This window comes from Dipteris shenzhenensis, chromosome 2, assembly GCF_047967505.1.
Source record: "Dipteris shenzhenensis isolate YYH24624 ecotype China chromosome 2, Dip_SZ_1.0, whole genome shotgun sequence".
In the NCBI taxonomy this organism is placed as follows: domain Eukaryota; kingdom Viridiplantae; phylum Streptophyta; class Polypodiopsida; order Gleicheniales; family Dipteridaceae; genus Dipteris; species Dipteris shenzhenensis.
The window spans coordinates 44493684-44520445 of NC_141597.1; the positions used below are offsets into that span (position 1 = coordinate 44493684).

General features: G+C 44.2%; 1 protein-coding gene across 1 annotated transcript in view; it reads left to right on the top strand.

Annotated features, from left to right (window-relative positions):
* The first annotated feature begins 381 nt into the window (after positions 1-381).
* LOC147904816 (U3 small nucleolar RNA-associated-like protein) overlaps positions 382-26762 on the top strand; it is a 45571-nt gene continuing 19190 nt past the window's right edge. The window contains exons 1-4 of the mRNA XM_087388524.1: positions 382-945; positions 1355-1960; positions 11473-11922; positions 26153-26325. Coding sequence (XP_087244650.1) covers positions 544-945; positions 1355-1960; positions 11473-11922; positions 26153-26325 — 1631 coding nt within the window. The 5' untranslated portion in view covers positions 382-543. The remainder of the gene's footprint in view (positions 946-1354; positions 1961-11472; positions 11923-26152; positions 26326-26762) is intronic.

Below are 26762 nucleotides of genomic sequence, written 5' to 3' on the forward strand. Positions count from 1 at the left end.
CTCAAGGCATTTAAATGTATGAAGATAGGCCCGAACATGTCACAAAAGTGATGTAGGACCTCAAAAAAGCTATTTCTCTTAGCCTTCCTTTGGAAATGCCACAATATCATCAACAACAACTGAGAACGAGGTTGCTTCCTGTAGGCGAGATACCCCGTTAATGCTCCCCTCACTAGAATTGTTCTGAATGGCACCTATCATTGGAACAATGCTCAGAGCAATTAGCAAGGGGGCTAATGGGCCTGCCTATCTAATGGATATGCACATATCAAACCTACCATTTAAATAGAGAATAGCTGAGGCATTACCAAAAAGGAGTTTTCATAGATATAATCCGAGTGAATCTGATCATATATGCCTAGAATACATTTTGGCTAATCCAAAACAGTTTCTCAAAGATATCTCTCCCCTTAATGAGCTTGTTTTGCTCTCTGTCCATAGCTGACATACAAACGTCTGTGATCCTTAGGGCCACATTGATCACGTTAATCTTTATATTTCTCTCTTTGTAGCAATCGAGAGTGCAAGCACAAGTTTTCCGCCATGGCTGACAGCGTCTACTATCATCTGGAGCGTATGCTCCCTGAGCTTGATGACTTGCAACAGCGTGGCCTTTTCACCGCCTCCGAGATCAAAGAAATCGCCAAAAGAAGAAGAGAATTTGAATTTCGCTTGGCACGTCGCTCCAAGCTCAAGGAAGACTACCTTCGCTACGTGGAGTATGAGATGCAGCTAGAGAGCCTCAGGAAGCTCCGCAAGAAAGCGCTCGTGAGAGTGCTTAAGGCATCCAAACGGAAGTGGCAAAATTCTTTATGTGACAGAGCCAGTGCGATGCGCATCATGCTCATCTATGAGCGCTGTGTCACTAGGTTTAAGGGTGATTTGGACCTTTGGATGCAATATTTGGAGTACTGTAGGTCTCAAGGCACCCGTCGGATGCAAAAGGTAATTATTGACAGCAAAATGCATGTGGTATATGTGCGTGATCACACACTGTTTCGATGATCTGAACCTATCTAAAGCTAGAAACATAGTGCTTTTTTAAAAAACTTACGTGCTTCATCAGCTAACAGATGCAAAGTAGTAAGTTTGTATCGGGATGAACTCCTTTTTTTGAAAGGACAGTGCTGTGTTATGGAGTTTTCAAATGCTGATGTTTTGTTGCTGTGTCGAAAGGCCCACAAGGATGTTGCAGATGACTGATTGCTAAGCATTGGTTGACTGGTTTAATAATTTTGCTAGCTTCAAAACTTCTGGATTTTAATGAGGGCTTCTGCTGGAAAAGAAAGTGAACGCCTTTTAAACCTTGTCACAACTCTTTGACACTAAGCCAAGGCATCAAATCTAACCGCAGGTTCTGACCAAGGCCCTTCGGTTACATCCAACGGTTCCAGGTCTTTGGATCTATGCAGCCGTGTGGGAGTTTGAGCACAATGCGAATGTAACTGCAGCTCGTGCCCTCATGCAACGCGGGCTCCGAATGTGTCCTCAGTCTGACAAGCTTTGGCTAGAGTATTTCCGCATGGAGCTAGTGTACGCTGAAAAGTTGAAGGCCAACAAGTCTGGCTCAGCATTGGAAATGAGACTGCCTGGAGCAGATGGGAGCAATGATAGTGAAGGTGAGGAAAATGTTGGGGTGGCTTTAAGGATAAGAGAAGGTGAACAGAAGGAGAGGCATCTGGTACAAGAAATTGGGACAATAAATTTGCATGTAGATGAGCTTGGGTACAAGCTTGCTCGTGCCATTTATAGAAATGCTATTGCGGCTATTCCATCCAGCTCCAGATTTCGTCAAAGCTTTGTAGAAATTTTAAAGGGGTTGGTATTCGAGCAAGCATCAGTTCTTGAAGATGAGATCATGAGTAGTTTAGAAAAAGATTTTGCAATGGATGAGGGGTGCTGGGATTGGCAAGCGAGGTTGCAGTTTGAGACTACAGGTGCAAGAGACAAGTCTATGCAGGTAATGGTAAACTTGATGGTTAAGTTTTGTCTCACAACATATGTTGTTTATATGGCCAATTGTTTGTTGTTGCAAGCTTTTTCTTACTGGCATTGTGACGCTTTCTGTTGTTCTTTTCCACTCAAGTCAAAACCCTCACCATCAATGTGACCAGGCAATTCTTTTAGGTTCAAAAGATTATTAATATGTATTTTAAAGGCTGGTGCGACTTAGGCATGGACGCTTGAAAGTTTCAAACCCTTGGACAAATCATGATCAAGTCTTTCCTTCATCGCATGAGTGTTTGACTGAAACTTTAAATAAAAAGCCTTACGTGAATGGTGAGCATGTTCGATGTCTGTTCTTTACATTCATAAATGGTCTGCACCTATGGGTCTCCTGATGACCTCAGCGAGGATGCCATATTAAGTATTATTAACTAGGCCCTGCTATCTCTGATGGAGTTGATGGTTTTTAACCTTTTGGGTGACTATCAGGTAGTTACAAAACTGTGCTTTACTCTTGCTTTTGCATGGTAAGTTTGGGATTGGTCCTGGATTTGTATACAACATAGACGGAAAAGTGGCACAAGAAGCTTCTAGTGTGCCTGGATAGGTATGCATACTCTCTGGAGGTGTCTTTGTCTTAACTTCAAACCGCAGGTGACCCAGCCGTTCCTGGCAATCTCCATGCAGTTGACTGAATATGCTGCAGGAAGGTCATGCCTAATTATGAACTTATCAGTTAGGATTGGAAAATAACTTGAAGATCACCAAGCTAAGGGTTCTGCATGATTTCACCTATTTTTTGCTTTGAAGGTGCAATGCAAAACATAAGCCCCTAGCAAGATTGAGTTCTCAGTTCAGGTTTATGAGAGATTCAGGAATTAGAAATGAACTTAGTTTTGTCTGAAGCTGGGTGGGACTGAGGAGAACTGTTTCTAGTGTTTTGGTTGTACTGTATTGCCAACGGTCTTAGGTCATATGTTACTGTGATGCAAATTTTTTCCCCTGCCTTTTGTATTCGTTGCTTTTGTTTTCATGCCAGCATTTGCCTCCACATGGTTCGTCTTCAAATATCTGGCACAACCACGTTTGGGCATATATCAAAACACATTTCAGATCACAATTGGCTTGTGCTTTACTGGATCACAAAAAGGCATCTTTTTTTCGAGAGCCTATGTATAGAATAAGCAAAGACTTAAACTCCTCTCAGTTGAGTGGTATTACGTGGCTGCATCCATTCCTTCACACTTTTCACTTTTAAGGGGTCCATTCTACTTTTACGACACACAATATATATATATATATATATATATATATATATATATATATATATATATATATATATATATATATATATATATATATATATATATTACTTTTGTCGAATATATCCTAGCTGTTCTGCCATAAAAGTACATTTCGTGGCCTTGGCCAAAAACTGACTCAGTGCCTTCCTCAATAGTTCTTATGCCTGCTTGACATGATGCTGCTCTAAATAAGGATGTTATCACGAAAACCAGCACAAACCAAAAGGGAAGTGATTGTCATACATGGTTCATCAATGAATGAAACGTAGCCACTGCATTAACCAATTTAAAGGGCAGAATGTTGATCTAGTACAAGCCTGTTTTTGTGCAAAACCCTGTCTAATGCTTATGACCCTCTTTGACTCTTTGATCTATAGCCAGACTAAACATCTATCTTTGTAAATTTTGAACACCCTTGAGTTTGTCCAATGAACAGTATGCACCATCCTTTTTACCAAAAGCCTGAAGAAGCAAAGAGGGGTGTGCTGTGACGATGCTCTATGCTGTGAGAAATGCAGCGGAAATGAATAGAAATGGAGAGAGAGAGCACGCCTCACACACACCACACTGAGAGGGAGAGAGAAACAGGAGACCTGCAAGTGATCTCTAGCAAACGCCCCTCTACACCTGGGGGAAAACCTCTGCACAACAGGCTGCTCAAGAGCTGGGCAAAACTGCTCAACAGCCTCCAAGATGAGATGGAAAACAAGGGCTGAGGGGGGGCCTATAAATAGCCCCAGCCCCTTCCTGGTCGGTCAGCAAGAGAGGGAGCCAACCAGCCTGCTAGTGAGCCGACTCACCAGGCCTCCTGGCCGACCCTCCTCCTAGCACACAAGGGGCTGCACAAGCCCTATATGAAGGGCACCCCTCTCAGCCTAGGGAGCCAACTCCGCAGCAAGGGAACTGACCCCCTCTCCCCTCTATAAGGGCTGCTCCATGCCTCACAAAGGGATGACCTCCTGCCCTGACTGGGCTGCTCCACCTGGCCAATTCCACCTGCCCTCCACAAGGGCTGCACACGAGCCATGCAGGGGCTGATCCCCTGCCTATGAGCCTGAGCAACAGGTGTAGGTGGCTGACCAGGAGGTTGGCCCACCTCTGCCCCTAAAATGGGTCCATAGGGCTGGGGCTGCAGCACAAGAGGATGGCCACACAGGCCCTACACCTGTCCTGCCTTGTGCGCCTCACAATGAGGCCGGTACATGACACCAAGTGAGCCTGGAAGGCCTCTCCTACTCTACCCTCATAGAGGCGGGCACACCCACAACAAGGCCCTCTCTCTGGACTAGCCTAACCTCACAAGGGGCGGGCACACCCACAAGCACTGGCCCTTTCTCACTAGGGTGACATCAGGAGATGTAGACGGCCAACAGATGCACTATGAGGGATGTAGGTCTTCTGAAACGACACCTTCACTCGTGCTACTTTGTTAACAGCTAGCTCCTAGGCTCCAAACATGGCATGGTCCGCATGTCTTCTTAGGACATATCAGTGACTATATCAGAAAAATCCAAAAGTACTTGCTGCGTGTCAACATCCTCCACAAGAGGAATACTGATTTGCCAACCTAACCACATCTATCAACCCATGTGCACTCCATGCAAGCTCTGAACTTCTCTCTGGAAGCAACCTGGTAAGGTATATTAGTGAATACTTATCAGCAAAATCTGAAAGTACTTGCTGCACTCCACAAGGGGAATATCCCTCTCCTCCCCTCTCCCCCAACCCCCACCCAAACCAGCTACGCCCCCCCAACACACACACACACAACTATTTTAGGCTTTATCCCTGTTTTGGCTCATTTCTGGGAAAAGAAACGGAATTATACATCCTACAAAAAACAACACTCATTGGGGGAGAAATTGTCAGTTGGTTCAAAATCTCCCCTTTGCAAATGGTATGCAAAATAAATGCAAGGCATGTGACCTTTGAGGTCACCTTCGATTAATTTGGTAAAAATGTGGAAAGCTGTGTCACATGCACCCCTGCACTTCGGTGCAGTGTGACACGCTGGCTACATCAACAAGTGCTTATGCCATGACCCCTTTGTGAGCCCTAGTCCAGGGATAGTCAGACACGAGTTAAGTAGGTCAGTCCCTCAAGCACTAGGTCGGTCCTTGTTCATTGATACCCACTAGAGAACCAAGCAGGTTAGTGTTTCCATCTTAGGGTTTAAGTAGGTCAAGGTCATAGCCTAGGTTAGGAGCCCCAAAGGACCCCCCAAGGGTTGGCCTATAATGTAAGGGAGGACATGGAATGAGGCGCCTTTTATAGGCAGCCTCAACTCCCTTTGAAATTGCCTGTTTTTAGGCCCTACCAGCCCAGCCATCCAGGTCAGCTAGAACCGACCTGCCAGTCGGCCATATGGCTGGCTGGTTGGCTGGATTTGGAGGCCTATATAAGGGCCCCCTTATCCCCCGTCTTTGGCATTCAGTTCTTCCTGCCTTCAGCCCTTAGTCCAGCCTCAGTTCAGCCTTGTGCAGTGCCCAGGACAGCCAGGATACCAGCTGTATCATTGCGATTCGGTAGCAACCTGTCAACGCAGCAATTTGTCAGGGGTTTGGACAGCAAACGGGTTGAGGTTTGGGGTTCTGTTTCAGCAGCTTTTCCTTTCAGTTTGCAGTTCTATTTCTTAGCTCTTCTCTCAGTTTCATTCAGCTCTCATCTCAGTTCTCAGCTCCATATTTCAGCTCTTTCCGTCCTCAATTTCACCTCCATTCTCCTCTCTTTACTGCATGCCCATGGACAGCACTAGCCTCTTCGATAGCCTCGCATAGTGGTCTCCAACGTCAGTGTGGGCAACATTGAGGCCTTGGTTGTGGCTGGAACTGTTTCTTAGGCTTTGTGGGTCAGTTCTACACGTTCAAAGTGTCAGCCTCAGAGTTGCATTCCATGCACTCTTAAGGAGTGTCTTTTGTATTTTTGAGTTCTCCTAGTTTAAAGCAAATTCTCCCCTATATTGGGGGAGGGGGCCCTCAGTGGGTACAGAGACTCAATTGTTAGTCGACTCCATTCCTCTAACCCTTCTCTCTCTCTCTCTCTCTCTCTCTCTCTCTCTCTTCTGTGGTGCATACGCAAAGATGTCTTGCAATAAGATTTAAAGGTGTTGCTTCTGCGATTTACACGATTATTAACTTTTGCATGTTACATTTGTATTAGAGCTTTGGTTTGTAATCCAGCTTGAATGCGACTAGTGCATGGTTGTGATGAGATCCGGAAAGACCACACATCCAAGTGCCATGGAGCAAGAAAGGAGAGGAGTTCTGTTACGCTCAAGTTGAGGCAACATGACCCCGGAAGGGTCAGTCAACATTTTCCTTTATAAAGGATCAATGTTTGTATTATATTTATTGGGCTTCATGTAAATGGTCAAAGGGGTTAATGTCAAGGTCCTTGATGAGGGTGACAAGGCACTGACTAGATGGGTCTAAGGCTATGGGTTTTAAATGCATTAAGTGTGGAAATGTGCCTAGGGGCAAGTGAATAAATTGATATCCCAAGAGAGGGGTAGTAATGATGCATTTAAGAGGTACCCTAGAATGAAGACATGTGGCATACTAGATCCATCTAGGGAATTGGGGCTTGGTGGAATATGCAAGTAGGAGCTTTCACGTAAGATTGTGTTCTGATGAGTTTGCTACCACGGAGAATTGGCTGGGAAGATTTTTGAGTGCCTGCCCTGTGATTGATCCAACAGATTGGCGTAATGGAACAGGGTAGTATAGGGACCGTGTCATTTGGTATCAGAGCATCTGGTCACGAAGGTGCAGGAAGGCTTGGCCAACGAGCTCTTTGTGTATGAACGTGTGAATGTTCTCCAACTTCCGAGCTCAAGCAATTTAGAACGCTCATGGAAAACGGGTATGCAAATATTGGTTTGGAAGGTTTGAACGACGAATTAAATCTTTGATATGGCGATAGATGAAGGCACTTGCGTCGGGAAGCTAGAGGAGTGATGTCGAGATTATCTTGAAAGGCAGATGATTGTAATATCCACGGCTGCAAGCAGGAAAATCCGAACGTGAAAGGTTTGTCCGCTTTAAAGGAGGGTGCGATGGGTGAAGCGTATGAGGTGGTTGGAATTGTTACCTCGAATATGCATGATGTCTGTGTAGTGTGCGTCTGAAAAAGAAGCTCTCTATCGTTATCCACCTTAAGCTTGAGCAAACGTTGAAAGGTGCAGACCTTTGCGATCTTGCGCTAAAAGATGGAGTTAGCCCTTCGTTGACAAGCCTATTCATTTTGTTGATGTCATGATTGACGGTTGAGAGTAACTAGGGTATTGCGTTTACAAAAAATTTACGTGTGCCTTTGAGTTACGTGTTTCAAGTCGAGAGCCTTGTGGGGAGCCTGTCAGACCATAGAGATTGCGTGGGTGCATGAGTTCACGTCGTTGTTATAGTGTTAGATTGCTGGTGGTTGGTGAACTCGTTCATGATCGTCGTGATTGACGGATGCTATGTCCGCATGGCTGTTCATCGCTTCATTGCACAACGCAACGCACCAGCCTTAGTCTATTGGGAGCCTCGTGTGCAGTAATAAAAGAGAAGGGGAGTGGCTTACAAGGACTAGTTAATGTCTTCGTGCAGCATAAATATGACCAGGGAGCTTTCTATGCTTTTTAAAATGAGTTGTGGTATATGTTCATTCATTTTGCCTTAGGATTTGAGGTTTCTGAGATTGCAGATATTTCCCTAGTATAGGAAAAATATATTCATCTTGGTTCTCAGCTATTTTCAGTTGATGCTTAGACACCTTTTGTGGTTGTGAGATTGAAAAGCAGTTTGTAAATACAGTTTTAGGCGGTGTTATAAAAAAAAACACACACACACACACACAACGACCTAAATGGAAGTGGAAAAAGAAGCTTCTAGGGTGGATCCCGTAGAGTCGGGAGTCTGACCGACCCTATAGGTGTCGTGCCCAGCAGGCCATACACTGTCTGGTAGAATTGCATTATTGGAGGATGCCTTGCAACAGATTTTAGCTCAATAATTGCAAGCAAATGTAGGGCAATCCGAGCTCAGAAAAATGGTTCATAGTATGTCTGCTAGATCATCTCGTGAAGAGAAGGGTAAAGCTCCAATGGAGCTTGAATCCAGTGTTCATACGGTCGAGCCTAGGAGGGCTAGGGTGCCTAATATTGCCAATTATAGGCCAAAAAAGTATTCTAGTAGATGTCTGACCGTAGTTCTGATATCATAGAGACCTGGTTATACAAATGGGACGAGGCCTTCGCCATTTGTGAAATCAAGAATGATATGAAGAAAATCCGCGAGGCCACCCATATGTTTAATGAGGCAGCGGATAGGTGGTGGATAAAAGAGCAGAAAGATGGAGTGGCATCCCCTACTTAAGATGGGTTTAAAAAAGAATTTAGAAAACACTTCTTACCTCCTCACGAAGCATCCCGAGCTTGGGATCAGTATCGAAATCTTCTTCAGAGAAATTTATCAGTGGCGGAATACACTGATAAGTCAGAGAAAGTGTAATGAAAGTTTATGAACCTCTATCTCAGTCAATCCAGGTAAAAGATTTGATCTTTGGACTGAATGATCGAATCAAGATGGAAGTTCGGGCTAAGTATGCGAACACACTTGATGAAGCAATTGCCATAGCCCTGAACTATGAGGATGCAAAAGGGAACAGACCAAGTGGATTTGTGCAGGTTGGGACTTGGTATGAGTACTCGAAGAAAACTGGGTTTAAGAAGAAGTGGATTAGCAAAGGGAGTGCCTCACAGCCTAGTGGTCAAGCCAAGCAGGCAAAGCCAGTTGAGACTCCTAAACCAAGTACCACAATTAGAGTGAAAAGAAAAATAACACCAATGGCAGCGCGGGCTTGGTCGAAGTCTTCTTTGAACCCAGAGCAAAGAGAAAAAGCGAGGAGAGAAGGCTTGTGTTTTGGATGTCTTCAGCCTCATCAGTGGAAAGATTGTCCACGAAACAAGGATCGTCGGATGGTTGAGATGGTGATCTTAGAATGCGACGTGGAAATGGAGGAGAGTCCCATAGCAGAACATATGCAGGTTCAGCTAGCGGGATCTTCTCAAAGGTTAGTACCTGTTTTGTTATGTGTGTCTGTTGCTAAGCTTGTAAACAGTGCACCTGATAATATCCTATCAAAGCCTGCAGCAACGAGGTATACAGCCTTTAACGATACGGAGTTAATTAAGATGAAAGAGCAAGTAGCCAATCATGACGTCATTGTGTTGTTTGACTCAGCGTCAACGCACAATGTAATTAACTCCAAGCTTGTAAAGAGGCTGAAATTAAAGACTAGCCCATCTGACTATGCTTATACAGTTAGAATGGTAGACCGAAGTTCAACTGAAGTATGGGACAAAAGGGTTACCCAGTTGGAACTTTGAATTCAGGACTATGGTGAGAAGCTTGGTTACAGAGAGTATTCCTAGACTTTATCATCGAGGACGCTGATGCCTGAAGAAGGAAGGAATGTTACGCTCAAGTTGAGGCAACATGACCTCGGAAGGGTCAGTCGACATTTTTCTTTATGAAGGATCAATGTTTGTATTATATTTATTGGGCTTCATATAAATGGTCAAAGGGGTTAATGTCAAGGTCCTTGATGAGGGTGACAAGGCACTGACTAGATGGGTCTAAGGCTATGGGTCTTAAATGCATTAAGTGTGGAAATGTGCCTAGGGGCAAGTGAATAAATTGATATCCCAAGAGAGGGGTAGTAATGATGCATTTAAGAGGTACCCTAGAATGAAGACATGTGGCATACTGGATCCATCTAGGGAATTGGGGCTTGGTGGAATATGCAAGCAGGAGCTTTTACGTAAGATTGTGCTCTGATGAGTTTGCTACCATTGAGAATTGGTTGGGAGGTTTTCTGAGTGCCTGCCTCATGATTGATCCAACAGATTGGCGTAATGGAACAGGGTCTAGTATAGGGACTGTGTCAAGTTCAAGGAGCACGACTTCCAAGAAGAGAAAGACAGTCAGAAGAGTACTCCGCCAAGCACTCAAGAAATATTGGAGAAGCTTACGGAGCAAAATCGACTCTTGCAAGAAAACTCCTAGTAGTTGGAAGAGATTGGAGGAGACAAAGAAGCAAGGCGAAGAAAAAGAGGGAGCAAGACCAAAAGTAGGCAAAGGAATCTCGGATTTTCGAAAAATTGCTCTTATTGATGCGTGGAGAGCGCAAGCATGAGGAGGCACTTAGACGCTACAAGATGGCCCAGGTTGAAAAGCAGCATAGGCTTGACTGAGAAGCCATGCTACTCCAGCACTAACAGATGTTGGCCATTATGCAGGCTCGCATGAGTGCGGCAGTTCCTATAGCCACACTAGTCTCTACATCAGCCAAGGTCACTTCCCTCACTCAGGTCCTTGCCGAACTTTACAAAATATGATGGTAACTGTGACCACTTGTAGTGGGAGATTGACTATCCTCACGCTCTCTCCTGCTCAATACTAACTGCAACTGCAAGATGATGCACTCAATACACAAAGTGATGCTGTGGATTTGAGTGAGAGAAAGAGAGGGAGAGAATGTAGTGGACCTCCGAAGAGGAAATAGATACAACTGAATAATGAATGCCCAAAGGGCTGAATACAACTGTATGAAGGGGCTGAAACCCTCACTGCAAAAGTGGAAAGTCTATACTACCTAGAGGAGGTGAATCCTCACTAGATCTCTGAAGAGGCTGAGGCTACCCTGCTGGTCTGTTGCGGGGAGGCCTAGGCTCTGTTGCTCTGAAGGCTTGAAGGCCTGAGGAGTGGATGAAGAAGGAGGGGCAAAGGCTGCCCTTTTATGAGTTGATAGGTCAGCCTAGCCGACCGTTGACCTTGCTTGGCTGGTCAACGCCAACCGTCCACCAATTCGGCCAAGAAAGGATTCCAGAATCTTTCGAAACCCAGATGGCAGTTTATGCTTGAGTACTGATGAGAACATACTCGTAGCTATGCTTACTTTTTTTTTTCCCCCCCATTTACTCATAATTTCGTCTAAAGTCGCTTACAAACGTCATTCTTTCGTTTGGTTTTATTTTGCTTGTGTTCAGAGAATTTATGCCATTTCCATGTCTAGCTTCTTGTGAGGTTCTTGTGTGTTGTATTATAACAGAGAAGGTTCTCAGTTACAATTTGTGTTAATGCACATTGCTGAACAACTGACATGGCATGTGCATATGTTCCTCCATATCATGTGAAAGCCAGGAGTAAAACACAAAAAACTGTCTATTGATCTGCAGGTTTATGAAAAAGCATTGAAAGCTGTCCCTTCTGTTCTCATGTATGAGTTATATGCCAAGTTTTTGGAGGAGCTTTTTGATTTGAAGGGCTACGAGGTTCGAGAGAATGCCAATATGGTCAAACTCTCTAATGAGGAGACGTGTGAAGCGGCTACTGCTTTGCTACAACTGTATGAAAGGGCCAAGGAAAGCAGTCCTCTGAGTCCATGTTTGGCTGAGGGTCATGCTACAATTTTATTAAGGCTGGGTAAGGTACATGCAGCAAGGGAATTACTGGAAAGACTTTGCTGTGGTGACTTTAAGGCGTGTGCAAGCTTGTGGACCATGAGGATATCGTTAGAAATGAAGAGGGAAGTCCTTGAAGAAACAAGTCCAAGCTCAATCGCTGATCTTTGTGAACAAGGTCTGACGTACATACCAGGCACAGAAGCAGGAGATGTATGGCATATGGTATATGGAATTGCAAAACCTTGACTTTGTGCAATGTTTTGTGCATATTTTGTAAGACTTATATATGCTTATAATCTATTGGTAGGTGTAAGAGTAAAACAGTCTTGATGTCACTAAAAAGAAAAGTATGAAGGAAGCTATCACGCAGTTTTCACTTTCTCTCTCTTTGCATACCCTACTTTTACTTGATAGTTCCCCTTTTTGTTTTGCATTTTATCTTATTAAGCATGAGATCTTCCCAAAATCCAAGGTCATCTTGAACACAAAACCAAAGGGTAGCTTTTACGTGGGTAGCGAGGGCCCCAGATTATATAGGTTTTTTTGAGGGCCGGGTTTGAAAGAAAACAAGCATACGGAGGCTCACTAGACTGTGAATCAATGCACACGCAATTGAATTGCTGCAAAGTGGAAATTGCAATCACTATCTATGAGATGCATATAGCTGAAATGCTAGGTTTTTTTTTTGGGGGAAGGTGGTCGATTACTAGTGGTGAATGGTGGTGAGGTTTAGATTTCCTTAAAAATGCAAGAGTGGAACTAGGCCCTATAGTTTTAATTTCTCATTTCTACAATTTGTGGTTACTTCAAGAGCCTTCACTTTGTTTCTAAAGTTACAGGTCTTACAGACAAATGAGAACAGACTTGAAGGGTGAGATACTAAAAAATGTGCAGGTTAACATGCTCTATTGCAATTATCATGGTTAATCCTCACCTTGGTGCTTCACCTCATGAATCGCACATGCATGCACTGCTCGCTAGGGACAAAGGTGGGCCTTTGCCATGCAACTAGGGCAGTAAATTATGGTCACCTGTCGGGCCAAGCATGTAGGGTAGGTGTGCAAGGTCAGGTACAGAGCACCAGCGGCCGTCTGGGATTTTTGGCAGCCTTTTGGAGCATTCTGCAGCAGCTGGCAGCAAGAAACAGGGTGCAGAGGACAGCAGCAAGGATGCAGGGATATTTATAGGTCCAGGGGATAGCCAGGTCAGGTTGGCTGAACCACAGACCTGTAGATTGGTCCTCATTCTTCTGATTAGCTCCCAGTGCAAGTTCTGTAGCAGTGCACCCTCTGCAGATCTGGAGGTTAGACCAGCAGCAGCATCTATAGCAGACCAGCCTCACTTGTGGGCAGCAGCTCGTGCTATCAAGACAGTATGCCACCTGAGTCTTCCACAACAGCCAGTACTGTGGCAATAGAATTCAGTCCAACCAGTACCTAAGCATGAAGAGCCTCCCCAGCTCCATCTTGGAGGAGTTTCCATAGCCACATGACGGAAAGACTGCATCTTAGAGTCAAGGCTCCAGCCAGAAGTCGGTTGTACATCTCGCATGGGCATGATGGCGTCCTTGCTCTTTCAGCAGAGGCACCCATGGCTTCCATCTTCTGCCCACATGGGGCCCAAAAGTAATGCAAATACTCTCTTCGGAAGGACGGGGTTGTGTGTGTGTGTGTGGGAGAGGGGGGGGGGGGGGGGGGGGGAGGGCGATCCAACCCAATTCTGCATGTTTTTCTATTTTTGCATTGTCTTTGAGTATCTCTTCCTTTCAGTATTGTTGTTTAGTTATGCTTACGCTTCCACTTAGGCGATTACGTTTGAAGATAGCATCCATAATCGAACGTATGTTACACCCATGACCAGCGGCAAGTAGCCGATCTGGAGGGCTACATAAAGCAGTGGATACCTATGTCTGGAGTACAGAGAAGAAGGCAGGTCTTGTGACCTTAGAAGTCTCCTGAAAACCCTCCTACCTTGCTCCGAGATAGCGCACAAGGTATAGATTACGTTGAGCCGATGGCAAGACAAGTCAAGTCACGAGACACTTGGATAAGGTGAGCCAAGAAGCTACTCGTTGCCTTAAAATGGAAAAAGTTTCGAGTTGGAAAGCCATACTACCATCCCTCTAGTCACAAGCTTAAGACTTCATTGCAGTTGAAAAGAATTCCGAGAGTGTGCAGCTGAACAAGAATTCTGAGGTTGTCTCCAAATTTGCTAGCTTGATAGCGTTGGTTAAGGAGGGGTGGTTAAGGAGGTGGGTGGTTAAGGGAGAGGTTAATTTGAGATTAATGGAGAGTGGTTAAAGAGGTGGTTAATGGAGGGTTAAGTCTTACCCAAGGGAGGGTGTTAGCCCTCCCCCCACCTATTGCACGTGCAACAAGTTGGCCCACAGGCCAGCCTGTTGCACGCACAACAAGTTGGGGGGAAGGCTAATGCCCCTCCTTAACCCCTTTAAGGTAAGGGATGGCTAATGCCCACCTTTAAAACAGTGTAACATCTAATTCAGGTATGTAACATTGGTACCCGTTTTAAGATTTCCTCAAAATTTCTCACAGGGGAGCTAGATCGCTCTTACTCAGAAACAAGGACACCAATTGGCGCCAAATGTTGGCACCCCTTGCGGTATTTATTTAACATTCATTTGAAGCCAAGCGGCTGATTTACAAAGGTCTCTGGGAAGCTGCACCACAAGCAAACCAACGCCCGCAGACTCCCCTGTCCAACCCACCCTGTAATTCCTTGCTCAACTTCAAACGTTGAACGGCATCCAATCACTAGATAATCCTGTATCCTCAGCCAACCAAAGCATGCAACAGAGACCCCAATAGCAACCATTCTCTGAGCCACACCTGCAATCGCACAACCAAGTGCCCAACCAGCCAAACACGGCTGAACAATTGCAAGAAAAAGCCCTCAATAGCTGAACTCTGGTGCAATCAATAGACAAAGCACTTCCCAACGGGTTGCCTCAATCTATAACCTCCTTGGCCATTGCCAACATCATAAATCAACCTTTCTTCGCAAGGAAAGAAACCCAAACGCAATAACTAGCCAGCAACCAATCAGGGAATGGCAAAAGCAGGCAAAGACAAGCCTTCTTCTACCCGGTATCCACATAAGAAAGGTCACCCCGGCTGGAAAACCTTAGATCCTGCAGAGATAAGCTGATTCTGCTCTGGCACAGCCCCAAAAGCAGCTTAGAATGCTTGGAAAGTTACCAAAATCAGCAACAACACCCGGAAGTCTCTAGAAATCAAATCGCAATCTTTTCTGCAGAGCCTGGACAGCTTGAAAACAAATCGCAATTTCCTGGGACAGCCTGAAAACACCTGGAAACAAATCGCACTTTCCTGTAGCAGCGTGGAAACACCTGGAAATAGACCCAGAATAGGACACAGTCACCTGGCACAGCCCAGAGGACCTGGAAGTGAAATCGCACTCTGCAAAGGACACCTTGGCTGAAATCGCAATCTGCAATAGGTTCTTGGATCAGGTGTGATTTCCTCTGGTAGGCCTTGGATGCACTGGTACTAGCCCTGGCTGATGACGATTTTCCTTGGCAGGCCCTGGAAGCTCCTGGCAAAAGGCAATTTTGCTCTAGCAGCTTACAACTGATGATTTGGCTCCTTCTGAAACTGATTTGGCCTTCTGAGCCCAAAAGAAGAGCTCTGGGCTCTTTTTAGATTCCTGTGCTAAATTTAGCAATTTTTAATTGCACCACTCTTTTGGCCCCCCTGTTGCACACTTTGGCCCTAGGAATTAATTGCCTAGTAACTGGGCGCACATTCACTATTTCCAAAGGCCCACTAGGGAATTTTAATTTCCCAAGTCCCGCCCCATGGCCGGACCCTCGCGTCCCAGAGGCTCAAGGCAGTCACGCGCAAATTACGGGAGTCGCAAAATCAAAAGTCCCATAATTTCATGTCCTCGTGACAACCCCCCCCTCTTGAAAGAAGGCAAACGTCCTCGATTGCCTGCGAACCAAAACAAAAAGAAATAATAGCAATGGAAAAATAAAAAACAAATGAAATAACCAAAGCTGAAATAGAAAAATAACCAAATCTGAAAGACAGCCAACAATGTCATCAACTAATCAACCAAGTTTGGAATGGGAGCGACCCAACACACCAACCAAACTTGAAAGGACAGCATACCAATGCCGCCAATAGGTCAACCAACAATGAGTATGTATCTGTAGAGCCATGGTAACACATACATAATACATTGCACATAAGATGCATCATAACCAAGTGACTAGTACACCAATCATAGAGGCCCTCACGGTGAAGATACTGTTAGCACCAGTACCTCGGGTGAAAAAAAAATGCAACACCAAGTGTCCTCTAGAATACACGAGCAGGTCTGTACAACAGGAATGGAAGCGCTAACTCCCCCCCTGTGCATCAGGTAATGCTACAGACACGTGGCGCTCTGCCGAACTTGAATGAGTGCCACGCAAAGTGGGCTCCAACTAGAAAGCCTCAAGATAAAGCTGTAACACTTGAGGATTATTTGCCAACTCGTCCTCGTCCATCCACTTCGCATGCAATGATGTATAATGACAAAATTTCACCAAGTAGCGTCGTGCAACTTTACCTCTTACCTTCCTTTCCCTATGTGCTAGAATCTACTCGGGTGTAAGGATCTCATCCAAGTCTTCCTCCTCTGGGTGGATCTCCAAAGGCAAATCCGTAGGCACATCACCTTGAAAAGGCTTAAGGAGACTCACATGGAAAGCATTGTGAATCTTCCAATGATCAGGTAATTGTAAGCAAAATGCTACGTCATTAATCTACTGAGTTACCTTGAAAGGCCCATAGTACCTCATACTTAGCTTAGGGAATAGCCGAATATGACCTCGTGCACTTTTCAGCCTTGCTTTGTGAAAACACAGCAAGACATAATCACCTTCTTTGATGACAACGTCATGCCTGTGCTTGTCTGCTGCCTTTTTGTGCTTCTCCTGTGACTTTTGCAATGCTTGTTTCACCTTTTGATAAGCTATGTCCAAGCTCTTCACATACTTATCAGCCTCGGCCCTCAAAAATTTTAACTTTTGTCTGCAAGATGGGTGGAATCTTACGTCGGCCTTCCACTATCTCAAATGGAGCTTTACCTATGGAAGAATGTACCGTGTTATTGTATGCATACTCCACCAATGGTAAGAACTTCTCCCATTGTGACTGGTGCTCCGAAACATAGCATTTTAGCAAATCTAGAGCTGTGGAATTAGCCTCCTCCGATTGTCCATCGGTCTGTGGATGAAAAGCAGAAGAAAATAGGAGAGTAGTGCCCGTATTCTCAAAAATTCCCTGCCAAAACAAGCTAGTCATGCGCAGGTTTCTATCACTCACAATGGACTTTGGCATACCATGGTACTTGAAGATATTCTGCATGAATAACTTCGTCATATGATTTGCCCCAATCTTCTTTGGTATAGGGATGAAGTGCGCGTGCCTGCTGAAGCGATCAATGATCGTCCATATTCCATCATTACTTGTAGGTGTCCTCGGCAAATCAAAAATAAAATCCATGGCTATGCTCTCCCATGGTCCATCGGATATGGGCAAAGGACGTAATAGTCTAGGAGTCTTCCTGCGATCATACTTCGCCTTTTGACAGGTTAGGCACATGCGAACATACTCATCAACATCGCGAAGCAGCGTAGGCCAATAAAAGAAATGCTCCACTGTCTTAAGTGTAGCATCAATACCTCGATGTCTCGCATGCGGTGGATCATGACATTCTCTCATGACCTTTTGCCTTAGCTGCTTAGTTACACACAACTTGCCATGCATCATCATAAACCCATCCTTAAGCACATAATGCTCGTGCCTCTGTCCATTATTAAGCTGGTCATAAATTTCAGCAAATTGCTTATCTTCCGCATAGTAATTCTTCATTACATCCAACTCATTGTGATAAGCAATTGTAATAGCTGAAACTTGTGGCTTCTCGGACAAAGCATCTGCTACCACATTCTTCTTGCCCTCAACATGTACAATCTGAAAATGAAACATTAACAAGAAGTTTGCCCACCTCATGTGCTTCTCGGACAGCTTAGATTGGGTCAAGAAGTAGTGCAAAGACTGATGATCCGTCTGTACTATAAAATCAGCTCCCAATAGATAATGTTTCCAAGTGGATAAAGCATGGAGTACAGCCAACATCTCCTTCTTGTAAATCTGTAAATGCAACTCAGCTAGCTGTAAAATGCGACTCTCATAAGCTACAGGATGCCCATCCTGTGTGAGAACAGCTCCAATACCATTTTTACCGATCCGCATGCATATGAAAAGACTTCCTTAAGTCAGGTAAAATCAACACCGGATCTGTTGTAAGCTTGCGCTTCAACTCCTCAAAAGAGTCATTCTCCGCTTGTGTCCACTGGAAAGGTCTTTCCTTCTTGGAAAGTGCATGCATAGGGGCTGCAATTTCTGCAAAGTGACGGATAAAACGACGGTGGTAGGAACACAAACCCAAGAAACTACGAACCTCTTGCAAATTCTTTGGTTGTGGCGAACTCCGTATTGCTTCCACTTTAGTTGGATCCATATGACCCCCCCCCCCCGAAAATGAATCTCAGCCATGAAAAACTCACTCTTCTTGGCGTTTATGAGCAACCCCTGCTTCCTGAGCTCAGCGAACACAATCGCGAGATGCTCCTGATGCTCCTCCTCATCTTTCGAAAATACAATCATGTCATCAAAGAATGTACCATGAAGGCTATGTGGTCTTGAAAGATCCTTTCCATCATACGATTGAAGGTGGTAGGAGCATTAGTGAGTCCGAAAGGCATAACCAAAAACTCATACAACCCAAAAGAAGTCCTGAACGCCGTCTTATGCACATCCTTTGGACATATGCGAACCTGATGGTACCCACTCTTTAAATCAATGCGGCTGAAAACAGCTTCCCCCTTCAACCTATCCAGAATATCATCTATCCTGGGTATAGGGAAGCGATTCTTAATGGTGATCTTATTCAAGGTGCGGTAATCAATACACATATGCCAAGAACCATCCTTCTTCTAAACCAACAGAACTGGAGAGCAATAAGGCGATGAACTAGGCTGAATCAGCCCCTTCTCCAAAAGTTCATTTACTTGACTCATAATCTCCTCCTGCTGTGCTGCACTAACTTTGTAAGGTGGTCTATTGGGTGGACTACTGCCAGGTATGATGTCAACCCCATGGTCCTCTAGCCTTCCTAGTGGAAGCTCACTAGGCAACTCATTAGAAAAGCAATCTGAAAATTCAGTTAGAAAACAGCCCTTTGCTTTTCCAAACGGGAAACAATATGCTCTTCATTTACAAGGGGTATCTCTCTAGCAAAAACCATGTACACAAAAATATGACTTTTCATTACAGAATTAATGACAGAAGCCGTTACAACTGGGACATACTCCCCTTTTAATTTTGCGTCAATTACATGGGTCTTCCCCTTATGCAAAACTGTAATTATCCATGGCATATCCAACAAAACGTCACAACCTGCAAGTGGCATAATATAAAAGTCTTTGCTGTCCACGAAAGACTGAATATGCAAGCACAACTTCCCTATGATAGGTGTGACAGGACTGGTGAACTCCGGGTTAGCCATGCCAGCTTCACAGCTCGGTTCCATCTCCTTAGCTCGAATGCCCAATCTTGTTGCCATCTCGGGAGAAATAAAACTGGCCTTTTCACCTAGATCAAAGAAAACAAGGGCTGTTTGATCCCGAACCTTACCCCAAGCTTTGCATAACTCAGTTTCCTCACCTTAGGGCTGCTCACTGATCACATCAGGCATCAAACCAGCCATGGTCTTCTGTTTCTTCCCCTTCTGATCTCCTTTGCTTGCCTCAGCCTTCTCCTCATTCCACTTTGGGCAATCCAGAGACACATGACTGGTTCTTTGCATTTGAAACACTTTCCTCATAGAGAGTTTTCCGCTCCTGTGGACTCAAATACGTAGTTGCCTTTTTATTGTTTTGTCGCCTCCCTGTAACAAATGCAGCCTTCTGACGATTAGCCTTCTTCTCTATTTTGGAAAATCGGAACCCAGTTCTCTTATCTGTGTCATCTTTCTTAGATTCTTGCTTCTGTCCACCTTTGAACCCAGAAGTCCTCCCCTGCATCAAAGCATATGCCGTGCTAGCATTCTCGATAAGTTGAGACATATTGGAGACTTGAGTCTTCGTGCAGTAGTCTCTCAACTCCTTAGGCAGCCCGCAACAATATTTCTCAACCTGCTCAGTGAAAGGAACAAGCCGGTAGGAGCTAATGGGCAACAAAGCCGCCTAAAACTTGCTGTTATACTCCTCTAAATTGCGGCAATTAATGGAATTCAGCTCATGCCAAGCAGCCATGATATCTACTTCAAAAGTCGTGGTAAGCCACGCAGCTGAAAACACCTGCTTGAACCCTACCCACGTGGTTGGAGCGGTGTTTTGCATAAGCATAGTGGTCCACCACTGAAGTGCGTTCCCCTTTAGAAAACTTGCAGCCCGGCGTATTTTAGATGACTCTGTGAAATTCCTTGCATCAAACTGCTGCAAAAAGGTCAAGGCCTTAAGTTTACCTGTACCCCACTAAATGTCTCAAATTTCACGGTTGCACCTGCCTCTTTATAGTCCTTTAACTTTCCTTGAGGTGCCAAATTGTCATAAACAGGTGCCTGGGCAAAAGGGACAGCAGCACTCACTCTATCTCCCACACTACTAGCATTGGGAAAAGCTGTATTATTCAAACCTGCACTCATATTTTGCATATTTCCCAAAGCAAGGCTACCTGCTGCTGCATTCGGCATACCTGTTTGCATCCCTGGGGCTGCTCCAGCATTTGCATACATCATATTCTGTCCCATGAGCTGTAAACTAGGCTGAAACCCAGCTGTTTGACTAGAAAGCATATCTGAAAATTGGGCTTGTGGACTGACCATAGCCTGAAACACGGAACCACCACCAAAATAACCTGGCTGCACCGGGTTTGCCATAACTCCTTGCTGTCCGGAAACCATGGACTGAAAATTATTACCTTGAGTCGGCCTCGGAATCGCATTAGACTGTTGCTGACCATAGGGGATTTGAGAGGGCTGATCCTGAAAGTTGTGTGCCTTGAATAGTTCCACATCCTCCTCATTGGTTCGATCATCTTGATGCTCTGCAACATGCTGGGTCTCCTCTCTTGCACCTTGGTCACCACTAAGAGACTGAGACATCTGCTCTTCCTCCTCCTCAGTAAGGCTCACAGATCTCTCCTTGTGTGACATATTTACTGTACTGGATGCGTTAATTTTACGAGCAAAAACCTATGAGCAGGTTTATCCGAGCGTGTTTTTCAAGAAATTTAAAAATTGTATTTCTTTAGAAAACATGGTTTTAATACTTTTATTTTCACTAGAACTAGATCCCTTTATCATAAAAATATACAGACTAGTCACTCATTCATTTTTACATAGCATAAATTTTCTTATTCATATACATCCCTTTGTACCCGTGTTATTACCTTAAAAAAGTGTTGAAAAATAATTCCTTTAAGAAACATCCCTCATAATCACTCTCAATGTAATAATACTATACATATATAATTACTTATCAACACATTTATATGATATGACAATATCTTTCTAGTGTTTTTAAAGCATAAATAACAAGATATTTATGGACATGTTTCTAAAGAAGTTTAAATTACTATAAATAAGTATTAACTTGGGCTTATATATTACTCTGATAAAATACATGTAATATTTAACACTATATATGCAAGATTTTTCAAAATATAACTCCATATATGTGCTCAAATGGGGTGTTCCGATCAATTTGAGTGGCTGAATGACTATATTTGGACATTGGATGTGAAAGTTATGTCACTTTTAAAAGTGTTGTCCAAGGTAGTTTCGCGAGCGAAACTACCTTGGAAGACCTACTTCAAAGGGGTTTCGTTGGCGAAACTACTTGGATGGCTTGCTTCAATGAGTTTACTTTGAAGAAACCCTTTCATGAAGATAGGTTGAGAGAGGTTTTTCAATGTCACTTCCTATTAAGTAAAAGTTGTAAGAAGGATCATAAGGGAATTTTCATAGAGAAGTCTACTCTACATGTGGGTTTCTTCAAAAGCCATCCCATTATGTTCTCACCATTCCTAAAGATTCATGTAAAGATTTGTGTATAAAATATGCATTGCTATAATACTTTGCATATTTCTAAGTGAAACTATGCTTTCTTCTGATCCATTTTTGCCATATTTTTGCATAGTTGGAAGCTTTTTTTTTTCCTTCGCTCGGATGCTCGGAAGATTTTGCTCGGAAAATGCTCGTCCCCTTATTGAATAGTATGCTGTCTTCTTCACCTAGTTTGCTGGACTTGCACCAAGCCTACCCTGTAATTCCCTGCTCAACTTCAAACGGTGAACGGCATCCAATCACTAGACAATCCTGTATCCTCAGCCAACTAAAGCATGCAACAAAGATCCCAATAGCACCCACTGTTTGAGCCACACCTGCAATCTCACAACGAAGTGCCCAACTAGCCAAACACAGCTGAACAACTGCAAGACAAAGCCCTCAACAATTGAACTCTGGTGCAATCAATCGACAAAGCACTTTCCAACGGGCTGCCTCAATCTATAGCCTCCTTGGCCACTGCCAACAACATAAATCAACCTTTCTTCGTGAGGAAAGAAACCCAAACACAATAACCAGCCAGCAACCAATCAGGCAACGACAAAAGCAGGCAAAGACAAGCCTTCTTCACCCGGGCTGGAAAACCCTAGATCCATGGAGATAAGCTGATTCTGCTCTGGCACAGCCCCAAAAGTAGCTTAGAAGCGAACACCCACGCCTGGTAAGTTACCAAAATCAGTAACAACACCCGGAAGTCTCCAGAAATCAAATCTCAATCTTTTCTCCAGAGCGTGGACAGCCTTAAAACAAATCGCAATTTCCTGTTTGGAGTCCTGTGCTAAAATTAGTAATTTTTTATTGCACCACTCTTTTGGCCTCCTTGTTGCACACTTTGGCCCTAGGAATTAATTGCCTAGTAACTAGGCGCACATTCACTATTTCCAAGGGCCCACTAGGGAATTTTAATTCCCCAAGTCCCGCCCCATGGTTGGACCCTCGCGCCCCAGAGGCGCAAGGTAGTCATGCGCAAATTACGGGAGTCACAAATCAAAAGTCCCCTAATTTCACGTCCTCGTGACAAATGCTCTGATTGGGAATGATCTGTTGCAAGGTCAACCTAAGCAGATCGAGATGATGTATGAGAAGTGACAAAAGAAGGTGAAACAGATCCGTATTGTCCACTACAGCTTAGGGTTGGGGTGGCCTGTAGTGGTTCAAGCTAACTTGAAAGACAACTTCCAACTTGATTGTCACCTTTCTAAGAGATGGAAAAGGAGATGTGTGGCTAGACAACCTCCATTGGTTGAGAGGTGTGCTCTGCTTGAAAAAGCTTGTGGTAGAAGACGTGGTCATCTTTAGAACCTCTCGGGATCCAAGGACGTTTTGCTCATTGAAGCTAGGTGTTTGTAGGGCTGGGGCTAGATGGAAGGAGTACTTTGCACAGGGGCTTTCAACATTGTGAGGTCAAAGCAATTGAAGGTTGTTGCTTCCTCAAGGACTCAATGAAGGTCAAGTCACATTGGAGAGCTTGCTCCTGCTCATAGAGCTCCTGACCATGACTAAGAGCCTGGGCTTGGCAACCATCACTAGATTTACGAATGGCATTGGTTATCACAGATCAAATCTGCATGATAATCTCTCCCATATGCTCCTCCCGATATAGGCTCTCAGGTATTTGGATGCCTTGTGAAGGAGGCCATCGCCTAGACTTGTCTATGTTGAAAATTGGAGTGGTTTGTCATGGTAATGGTAGAAAGGATGTTGATGTTTTGAAAGCCCAATCTGCCATGTAAAAAAGGATTGAGACACTCTAGGACGTAATCTTGCTTGTGCTGGCCAAAGGAGAAAAGCCTAGTTTGGATGAACTCAAGCTTTGGCCGATTGTAGGCTTGCACTGTTGTTAGAGTTTCGCTCTCACCCGAGTGCATGATGCCCAAGATCTTGAGGGTTAAGCAGTAGTGGGACACATCCAACAGTTCTAACCTCTCCATTGAGCACCCATATGTTATATTTTTTCTTGCATATTAAAGGAAGCGAGTTGTGGTATTCAACAGTCCATTGGTGATTGCAAGAGCCATCAATAATAAAGATAGCAATTAGCATCGTCACAATCTTTTGTTGTACACTAGCTATGTGCATGATGTGGCGAGTCTTATGCAAAGATTTAAGTCATGATGTGTGTGTGTGTGTGTGTGTGTGAGAGAGAGAGAGAGAGAGAGAGAGAGAGAGAGAGAGAGAAAGTTTATTAAAAGTCTCTGAGACTGAAAAAACTTGATACGACAAGCTAAAGGGCTGGAGCCTCTAAGTGGGCATCAACAGCCATGACGAATACAAGCAAAAGCCATATTCATAATGATACTGATACTTAGAAAGAAATCCCTGGACTCATGGAAATATGGGGGGGTGGTAGCACTGCGATAGTCATCCGGAAGTCAAGCATGAGGGGGTGGGGTCGGTGATGCAAGAGGTTGTGGTGGCATAAAGCTTGCGATGGGGCACTGATAGCTATCAATGGGTGTGGGTCTGTTGTGGTCTCCTGGCTATGGCCTCGTGACGAACAAGTGCTACTGTCGCTCTCATCGGCCGTGCCCGCGATCTGGAAACCATGGAGGGTAGGTCTCTGAGTCTGATCTGTGCCTCAACCCGCTAGCAGGTCTACCGCGTCTCTCGCTCTAGTCCTCCGATCCGTCGTCTCCCTAAGTCCTACTGGTTAGTATGAATTGACACAATGCTTCCCCTCTAGAGGTACCATATCCGTCTCAGCCAGTAGGATTGGGTAGTGTGTCTGTGCCTTAACCCCCAACTCCCCATCAGGAAATGTTTACGTATATTTTTCCCAGTACGTTCTAGACACCCTGAGTGCCAAATGGGCATCCGTGGAGGAATACTGTTTGCACATGCATGATGTACATAAACTTTCTCATTTCCCAATTCCATAGATGCGCCTTCTTGCATTTGTTTTGGAAGCTATATGGAGCTTTCAAACCCCCTAGAATCCTTCTTTCCATGCATGTATTCCATTTGTAGTTGTCCGTGAGTCCTAAATATTTATATGAGTTGATTATTTCTAGGGGCTCCCCTCCATATGTGACATTTACTTGTTTGTTGCGTGTCTCGATGGCATTAACCTGCATCCCCGAGTGTTTGCAGAAATCTTGCAGTGCATCCAAATGTGTTTGCAGGCTCTCCTTATTCTTTGCGAAGAATACTACGTCATCTGCGTAGATAAGCATTAACAAAGCAAACACTGCAATCTCAACCCCCTCCTTGCTGTACATTCTCATCCACTCTTCATTACATCTTTCCCCTTGGAGCATGACCCATCGACTGGCGGCTGTGCTAACTCAGCTAGTACCTTCTCGTAGAGACGGTATGTGGCTTCTATGAGTTCTTGAGGAACTTTGAGCTTTTCCAGTCCTTCCCATAACCTCTTACATGGCACTGTATAGAAGGCTTTCCTGCAATTTATGAAACAATAGTAGGTAGCCTCTTTTCTACCTTTGACTTCTTCAGTTGCAGCCCTTATAGCAACTAGATGATCCACCATTGAGTGTTGGGGGTGAAACCTTGCCTGGGATGGCGGCTCACTCCTTGTTCCTCCGCCCATTTGCTGACTTTCTGCTCAAGGATAGTGCGGTATAACTTTGCCACTAGGCTGCTTACCATGATGTTCCGATAATTCTTTGCCATCTTGCTATCGGCCCCCTTATGAATTGGTACAATCCTATTTATCTACCAATCTATTGGAAACCCTTTCTCTAGAGCCATATTCATAAGCCTGGTCAGCATTTTCTTCATTTTCTCTCCTCCCCATGTTGCATCTCTGCTACTAGTCCTTGTGAGTCCGGAGCTTTCGTCCTTCTATGTTATGATTCCATTTTTTGCTTTGATAGTATAGTTGTGGTTGATTTTTTCTTCCCCATCTCTTTCATATACGCTTTTGACAAATCGCATCATATCTTCCCATTGTGTCTTCCTCTCTTGGGGTTTGTTGCCGTGTAGTTTCTGAAAGACCTTTTAGGGATTTTGTTTCAGCTCTTCGAAGCTCTCAACCTGCTTGTTCTTGAGATATATCCTTTATTAATGCCTTACTACCTGCCCATATGCTCAAGCTTTGTTCTCTTCTCTGTTGGATTTGTTGTTTCCAGGCTCTATTTGCATCCTTGCATTCTTGGTCGTACCAATGTGTACATGGCATCCCCGCACTTCTCCCCTCGCTTTTAGTGAAACATTGTTGGGCTGTTGACAACAGCATATTTGTTGTGTGTGAGAGAGAGAGACACAGAGAGAGAGAGAGAGAGAGAGAGAGAGAGAGAGAGGGTTCTAATATATATTTTCTTAATGATGTTAGATCTTGGAGTACTTCGCTGGGCAAACAGCTTTTTATGATCGTGTTGTGGACATGTTGATAAACAAAATGGGAGCTTGTGGTGGGGGCCAAGCATGTGCAGGGATGTCAATTTCTCTTATCGATTGGATTCTTTACAACCAAAATATCAATCAAGCACGAAAAGCCTATAATCGGTTGGGCTACTTGAATTTCTTTTGTTTGTCAAATTGTCAATTAAAGTGTAAAAAGGCACTTAATTCTTGATAGCTGTGAAAATGTGCCATGTTGTGAGCGTAATGTGATTGTCTTTTTCATTTAGTTATGTTGTATGGGTTTTAGGCAATATATTTATCCTCCAGAAGTGTTACATTGCTGCAAAATCAGATTCCTTATGTTTTGATTTACACTTGGTTGTAGATTCCGAACTCAGACATGAGTGTCTAGATTTCTTTTACATTGAACTCCCATGTCTGCATGTGTAACGGCCGAAGAGTGCAAGCTAGAATTTCTAAGAGTTTTTGCTAAAAAGAAATTGAATGAAGTTTTCTTCATTCATCACAACTAGAGACCTTTTTTTCCTGGTACTCTATCCCAATGTGTGCCATAGTCAGTATTGATCAGTGGGCCTAAA